This window comes from Narcine bancroftii, chromosome 1 (genome assembly GCF_036971445.1).
Source record: "Narcine bancroftii isolate sNarBan1 chromosome 1, sNarBan1.hap1, whole genome shotgun sequence".
NCBI classification, from domain to species: domain Eukaryota; kingdom Metazoa; phylum Chordata; class Chondrichthyes; order Torpediniformes; family Narcinidae; genus Narcine; species Narcine bancroftii.
The window spans coordinates 382,661,918-382,670,602 of record NC_091469.1 but is presented as its reverse complement, the minus strand read 5'-3'; the positions used below and the strand labels follow the sequence as shown (position 1 = coordinate 382,670,602).

Sequence of the window (8,685 nt, the reverse complement as noted above, 5' to 3'; positions counted from 1 at the left end):
CTAAAACCAGTGAGAGTAAACAAAATGTACTGATTGGAAGAGATTTTAATTTTTGCTTGGAACCAGTCCTTGATAAATTAGCAAGGAGAATGACAAAGGCAAAGACTACAAAGGTTACTCTATCTTTTATGAAAGATTTAAACTTGATAGATGTGTGGAGACAGTTATACCTAACACAAGAGATTATTCATTCAACTCAAAGGGTCGTGACTCCTATGCAAGAATAGACCTACTTGTCCTTTGAGCAACTAAAACAGAAATATAATCTGTCAAATGGAACCTTCTGCTGCTTTCTTCAGTTGATGTCCATCCAGTGAGATTGATATCCCAGAAAAAAAAATTAGGATGGTGCGTAAAGTTACTTTCTTATATTGGTGGGTGGGGAGAGGGATAAAAGGGAGAAATATTTTTGTTTCTTTTTCGCTTGTAAACATTTAATATATATTTGAAATGTATAAAAGTTTAAAGACTGTATCAATATATTTACGGAAAAAATGAAATATAAAATATATTAAAAAAATTCAGACAATGTTGGCTGGGTGAGGAATCCAGACCTACAAAAGATGTTAATTGGATATGAAAAGAGATGAGGTAAGAACTTATCACATTTGTGCGAAAGGAGACAGAATAGAGACAGAGATAGGGAAAGACGATGGGCGAAGAAGGGGGTGGTGGTTCAATGAAAGCTAGAGAAGTCAATATTAATGCCATCCAGTTGGAGGGTGCCCATTCAGAAGATGAGGTGTTGTTCCTTCAATTTGCATGTGGTCTCAATCTGTCAGTGCATGAAACCATGGACAGAAACTGTTGGGTATAAGCCCGCCCTCTGCTTGACACAGTGACACCCATGTCACGATGTCACTCTTCCATATATATATAACCCTGTGTATCAGTAGTGAGGTTAGTCTAATAGAAGTGAAGGATGAGAAAGCATCACGTCTCTGAGTCTTAATTGTGTGAGTGCATACACAACAGTGACGACGAGGAACGAAACAAACCCTACATGTACTCCATGCACCAACCGTGAGAAGGAAAACATCAGAAGAAAGGTAGAAAACGACTACCTAACAACCCCAACAAATTTTCGTCAAAAGATCAAGGTGAAAGCTCACCAAGATGGCAGAGGGAAAGTTTGGGAAATTCAACGAAGTAGATGGAATAACTATGCAGAATGGTTTAACCACTACTGTGTAGCCCACAATATTGTGGAAAGTCCAGTAAACCGTGAACATGCCCTCTTCCTCAGTATAATGGGCAGCAAAACCTTCGACCTCCTTAAGACCTTGCTGGCCCCAGAGGATCCAGGGACAAAGACATTCAATGAATTATGCACAGCCCTATGGAACCATTTAAGCCCCAAACCACCAGTTATGGCAGAAAGGCAACGATTCTATGAAAGGAGACAAGGACCAGGAGAAACAGTGTGAATACCTGGCACTGTTGCACAAACTGGCGGAGCACTGTCATTCTTTTAATCAATGTCAGCAAGGGAATGGGATAGGAATTGAAATGGGTGGCCACTGGGAGATCCATGCTATTGTAGCAGACAGAGCAGAGGTGCTCAACTAAGCAATCAACCAATCTGTGTCCTGTTTCTCCAACGTAGAGGAGACCAGTGCATCGGATGCAGTAGGACCCCTGCAGATTCACAAGTGCCAGAATTTTTGGCAATAATGCTGAAAAGACGGCTGAGCTCCTACAGCATTTTGGTGTGTTTTTACAACAATCAGAGCGTCTGCAGACTTCTGTGTTTCACTCAGAATCAAACGTGTATCCATAAGAATCAACCAAAATTGAGGGGCTTAAAGGCAAAAATAATCCTACTGGTTTAATGTTCAGTTTTTCCTGTAACAATGAATGCAATCGTTTGTTGGAAATGAAAGCAAACATCTATAGACAGCTTCCTTAGAAGGTATTCTCACCAATTCACTTGATGTGAGTGTCAGAGGCAGGTAAATTAGTCTGATGAATGCATAATGCTATTGGTACTTTGTTGATGCAGTTTAGCCAATTAACATGGAGCTCAGCAGAAACTGAAGGAAAACCTGCCTAAAGCAATAGTGCTCACATTCACCCAAAGCATTTTGCTTTATTGATATCTAATTTGGTCATAATTACAATGATCTTTACAATTCATTTTTTTTATCTTTTCATACAACAGAACGACTGACAGGTAAGTTCAGAATCATTCAAAGATTTCCTTGATTTAGAATCTTCCTTCTACTCCCAATTTCTCGACGGTTCCTTTCTCAATAGCTCGATGAATGGAGCATACCTCCTCTTGAGTCAAGGTTCGCTCCATGTGACGATAGGTAATCCTGTAGCAGTGGCTGATCTTTTCTGTCCTAGAAAGAGAGATGATCATTATTTCACCCAGACCAGACTTGAAACATACTTAATGAATCTTCTGCTCACAAATACATTCTGAAGGCACAGGGCTGCTAATGTCATTCATTCTGTTTCTTGTTCAATCTGATGAACTCTGCATTGCTTTGCAATGAACTGATTAATTATTTCATTCATCTCCTGCTTTCCCCTTTTAACTGGTAAGATGCAGATACCATGTAAACACACTTCTTTTTAGTCATGCCAGGCTAGATTCATTTTCCATTGCTTTATGAATCGATCTTATTGTCAGCATAATTCCTAATGCATTGTAGTCAAATTACTCTGGAATATTTGGGCAACTCGTTCATTCATTTTACCAGAGAGAATTTTAAGTCAGTTGTGTCATTAAGCTTGGCAGCAGTTCTTTTTATTAATAAAGTAACAAATACAGTTATAGAGTCACAAGAGTAAGAGTGTTGAAACTGGCCCCTCAGTCCAACTTGCCCATTCCGACCAAAATGTCCCACCCACACTAGTCCTACCTGCCTGGGTTTGGCCCACATTCTTCTAAACTCATCCTATCCATGGAACATAGAATATAGAACAGCATGGTTAGTACAGTGGGAAGTACAATACTATTACAGCATCAGTGACCACAGTTTGAATCTGGCGCTGTCAGTACGGAATTTGTACGTTCTCCCCGAGTATGCATGGGTTACCTCCAGGTGCTCCAGTTTTCTTCCACCTTCCAAAAATGTACAGGGTTTATAGGTTAATTGGTGTATTTGGATGGTACGGGCTCATCGGCCAGAAAGGCTGTATGACTAAATTTAAATATACATTTTATCTAATATTGAACTACCACATCTACAAATAGAAGAACAAAATCAATTGACAGAACCTTATAAGAGTGAAGAAATATAAGATATATTAATGAAACTACCAAACAATAAAACACCAGGTGAAGATGGAATTCCTATAGAGTTTTATAAAGTTTTTAGGGATCTATTAATCCCTCCCCTCTCCTAGAAGTAATGAATCAAGTAGAAGAGACCCAAAACTTATCAGAATCATGTAAAAGAGCAATAATCACAGTAATTTCAAAAGAGGGAAAAGACCTGCTCTTGTTAACATCGTACAGACCAATATCATTATTGAATACAGATGATAAACTAATAGTAAAATTACTAGCAAACAGTCTGAATGACTATGTACTGAAACTAGTAAGGCAAGACCAAACTGGATTTCTTAAAAAAAGATGGGCAGCTGATAATGTTTGTAAACTTATTAATTTAATTCATGTGGCACAAATAAATAAAACTCCAATGGTAGCTGTTGCATTAGACACAGAGAAAGCCATCAATAGGGTAGAGTAGAACTATTTGTTTAAAGTGTTACAGAAATTTAAACTACCGGAAAAATTTATTAACTGGATGAGAGCATTATATAATGGACCATTAGCAAAGGTAGTAATAAATAGATATGTATCAGATTACTTTAAATTAAGCAGGTCAATAAGACAGGAATACCCATTATCCCCTTCACTGTTCGTTTTGGTTATTGAACCACTGGCAGATAAGGAAGGTAACTATGATAAAGGAATAAAAATAAAAGAGAAAGAATATAAAATCAGCCTATTTGCAGATGACATCATAGTATATTTAACAGAACCAGATAAGTCAATAAAAAAACTACATATGAAACTGAAAGAGTATGGAGAGATATCAGGGTAGAAGATTAACACCAACAAAAGCGAAGTGATGCTAATGAACAAAATTGATTATTCAGAATTTAAAAAAAGAAACCCTTTTTAAATGGCAATCACAGCCGATACGTTACCTTGGTATCAGAATGGATAACAACCTAAAACATTTATACAAATTAAACTATGAACCATTAATTTAAAAAATACAGGAAGATTTAGAAAATTTGAAAGAACTACTGTTAACTTTAATAGGAAGAGTAAACTGTATTAAGATGAATGTGTTCCCACGAGTGCAATATCTATTCCAAATGTTACCAATTCCCCTGACAGAATTTTTTTTTGCAAAACTGAATGAAATAGTAAGGAAATTTTTATGGAAAGGTAAGAAATCAAGAATAGCACTAGAAAAATTAACATGGAGTTACAAACAAGGAGGGTTACAGCTACTTAACTTCAAAAATTACTACAGTGCAGCACAGAAGGTACTTATAAGATTTTTATCAGAGAGGATGAAAACTGGTCTGGACTAAGACAGAATTAGACAAATTGGGAGAAAATATCCTGGAACACATACTTTACAAATGGGATGAAAAATTGGTGCAATATAACAATTCACCAGTACTACATCACATACTTAAATTATGGAAAAGAATACACGTGGAAGAAAAAAAGATAAATGATCAAATACCAAAAATGATATTAACACAAAACCCATTAATCCCCATTAATTTTTCAAGGAATGGGATTGAAAAGGAATCAAGAAAATAGAAGATTGCTTTGATAAATACTAGATTACGTATGATACAATATAACTGGCTACACAGATTCTATATTACTCCTCAGAAATTAAAAATGTGGTACCCAACAGCATCGGAGAGATGCTTTCGTTGTAAACAAGAGACTGGATCAACATTACATGCAATTTGGACATGTTCAAAAGTAAAAACTTTCTGGGAAGATTTAAACCTAATATTAAACAAAATCACAAAAAATAAAATACCAAAAGATCAAAAAAAAATTCTGTTAAATAATATAAGAGACAAAAATTTAGGACTATAATTAGACAGAGCCAAAATAAGATTTATTGTGATAGCACTAGCAGTCGCCAAAAAAATGTATTATGACAACCTGGAAAATGGAAACAAACCTTAAAATACAACAGTGGTTTACAGAAATAAACAAGTGTATTCCACTAGAAAAAATTACATACAATCTGAAAGACAAGTGTACATTATTCGAACAAATTTGGGAACAATATATAAAATATGTCGGAGAATGCCGACCACAAACCTCCATCTCTTAAAACAACATAATTTTGAGTACAATAAGATTTAAATATGTGAAAGTGGACGATATGACTTTTTTCTTTTTTGCTTTTTGTTATTTCTTTGTTTTAGGTGTTCTATGATTTATTGATTTTTGAAGAGGGGTGGGGAAAGGGAGAGGGATGAAAGGGGGGAGAAAGAAGAAATGTCACTATGTATATATTGATGATGATCATTTGTGGATGTTGTTATTGATATGACTCAGTGCAAGAAATAAAAATATCTAAAAAATACATTGCAACACAGTACAAATCCTTGAGCCTACGATTTTATTCCAACCTACTCAACAATATTATCCTTTCATACCTCATGCTCATAACCCCTTATTTTTCTTGCATCCATGTACCTATCTAGGAGTCTTTCCTGTTTTACCAACCTCCATCACCACCCTAGCAATGCATTCCAGGCACCCACTACTCTCTGTAAAAAACTGACCCTGGCATCTCCCCTAAACTTTCCTCCCCTCACCTTAAACAGGTGTCCTCTGGTATTTGCTACTGTCACCTCAGGAAAAAAAAGTGTTGGTTTCCACCCTATCTTTGTGTCTCATAAATCTAGTAGACCTATATTAAGTCACCTCTCCTCCTTCTTTGCTCCAAAGAGAAAAACCCTCGCTCTGTTAATCTTGCCTTATAGGACACATTCTCCAACCCAGGCATCATCTTGGTATATCTCATCTGCACCCTCTTCAAAGCTTCCACATATTTCCTGTAATGAGATGACCAGAACTGAACACAATATTGCAGATGTAGTCTAACCAAAGTTTTATAGATTTGCAACATTACCTCACATCTCTAGAACTCAATCCCTCAACTAATGGCCAGCACACCATAGCTTTCATAAATACCCTATCAACATGTACAATTACTTTCTTAAACACTGCTATAGGACCTGACTCAACCACCTCCTCCGGCAGCTTGTTCCATACACTCACCACCCTCTGTCCAAAAAGGTTACCTCTTAGGTTCCTGTTAAATCTCTTCCCCCCCCCCCCCCCCCTTAAACCCATATTGACTGGTTACTGATTCCCTTATTCTGTGCAAAAGGCTCTCTGCGTTCACCCAATCTATTCCTCTCATGATTTTCAATGGGGTTGTTCATATTTCGGTCACTGGCCATTGAAAAAATGGAAAATAAAAGTATTATTTTCCGTTTGGTCTATTGCTTCCCATTCCTGAAAGAGGATCAACTATGCACAGCCCAAATGATGATGATCAGTTTATTGAATTATACATATGCACACTCCACAGATGCAAAGAAATTCTTGCTTACTATAGCTGCAGAGGCACATAAAACACGCCAACAATTATAAATTAAGGCAACACAATGCACCAAGAAATAAAAACATATAATAAACATAAATGGATAAATATTCACAGTTGTTGTAGTCCAAAAGATGTGCTCTTTCAATAGTGCAGACAGATCTAAGGCAGTCTTGGAGTAGTTTATGAAAAGGGTAGTACGAAGATGTTTAAGTTCATGATAAGTGTAGTACGGGGAGGTTCAAGAGCCTGAGAGTTTTCCTTTCCCAACAAAAGCAAGTTCGCTGATGACACGACAGTGGTGGTCCTTATCAGTAAGAGTGAGGAGGCAGCATACAGAGACCAAGTGCAGACATTAACCAACTGGTGCATAGCCAGCAACCTGTATCTGAATGTTAATAAAACAAGAGATGGTTGTTGACTTCAGGAAGGCCTGGGGAAATCACGCACCACTGACCATTGATGGCTCTACCGTTGAGGTCATTAAGAGAATCAAGTTCCTCAGAGTGCACCTTGTGGATAATCTCAGCTGGTCACTTAACACCAGCTCCACAGCCAAGAAAGCCCAGCAGTGCCTCTACTTCTTGCGAAGGCTGACGTAAGTCCATCTCCCACCCTCCATCTTCACTACATTCTAAAGAGGATGCATTGATAGCTTACTCTGCAACTGTACCACTGCCTGGTTTGGAAGCTGTACCACCTCGGACCGCAAGACCCTGCAGAGGATAGTGAAGTCAACGGAAAAAATAATCAACGAACCTTTTCCTAGCATGGATGACATCTACTACACTCAATGCAGACGGAAAGCAATTAACCCCCTCATCTCTGGAGTCAACCTGGTGAACCTCCTCTGCCCTGCCTTCAAAGCCAGTATGTATTATCTCAAGTAAGGAGACAAGAACTGCACACAGTACTCCAGGTGCAGCCTCACCCAGAACCCTGTACAGTTGTAGCGGAACCTCCCTGTTCTTATATCAATTTCTCTAGCAATGAAAGCCATTTGCAGTATTGATTACCTGTTGCACCTACAAATCAACCATTTGCAATTCATGCACAGTCATTCCCCAGTTCCTCTGCACAGCAGCATACTACAATCTTTCACAATTGAAAAATATTATGTTCTTCTATTTTTGCTTGCAAAGTGAATTAGCCTGCATTTTCCAATATTGCACTCCATCTGCTAGACAATTGCCCACTCACTTAGCCTATCTCTATCTCACTGCTGGCTCTCTGCAAATCACTTTTTCACTCAATTTAATGTCATCAGAAAACTAGATTAGGTTCCTTCTTCCAAATTGTTAATGTACTTTGCGAACATTCGCAGGTCCAGCACCACTGATTGACAACCAGAGAAACACCCATTTATTTGAACTCTCTGCCTTCTATTGATTAACCAATCTCACTGGAAAACTTCCTCTAAGTCCTTTCATTGGAAAGATTGAGATTTGTTATTTTGCAGACTTGGTTGGAAACCTCTCTGGGGAAATGACACAACTCGATCCATAGTTGGAACTTATTAAACCAACTGTCCCTATCACACCTCTTCCTTTCTACATCAGTTTTGATGAAGAGTTTTGACTCAAAATGCTGACAGTCATAAAAACCCTTTTCTGAAATGTTAGAATATTTGTCTGGGAGGCTAGGAGAATATACAGACATGCACGCACACACACACATACACATTTTGTAATGTAAACTGTCCTCATAAACACAAAATCAAAAGTAAATGTATTTGTCTCTGTATCCTACAGACTACTCCTAGTGATTCTGTATTTTCTACACTTCAACAGCTATGATTATGCAACAATTACACAGTTTGAATGCCGTGGCATAGCATTGGCAATTATGACATGAAGTTGTCCACATTCAATCCCTCTGCAGTACAAGGTGCAATGAAAAAGATTTGTTCAAATTAAAAAAATATAAGTTCAGAGAGGCTGAATCATTTTCATTTTACTAAAGTAAATTCTAGCAACAATTTATTGCACACATGAACACACACACACACAAATTGTATATATATATAAGATGTGTGTGTGTGTGTGTGTGTGTGTGTGTTTTGGGG

The 8,685-nt window shown here is 37.6% G+C and overlaps 1 protein-coding gene across 10 annotated transcripts in view; it reads right to left on the bottom strand.

The window, feature by feature from the left end:
* Positions 1 to 2,064: 2,064 nt before the first annotated feature.
* fars2 (phenylalanyl-tRNA synthetase 2, mitochondrial) overlaps positions 2,065 to 8,685 on the bottom strand; it is a 423,747-nt gene continuing 417,126 nt past the window's right edge. For 4 of the 10 annotated variants that reach the window (XR_011349825.1, XR_011349826.1, XR_011349831.1 and 1 more), the window contains one exon: positions 2,258 to 2,345. Coding sequence is in view for 2 of the 10 variants with exons in the window: in XM_069913504.1 (XP_069769605.1) it covers positions 2,207 to 2,345 (139 nt within the window). In the remaining 8 variants the exon portion in view is untranslated. Of the gene's footprint in view, positions 2,346 to 8,685 lie in introns of all 10 variants that reach the window. The other 6 variants (XM_069913504.1, XM_069913506.1, XR_011349827.1 and 3 more) reach the window with 4 other exon arrangements.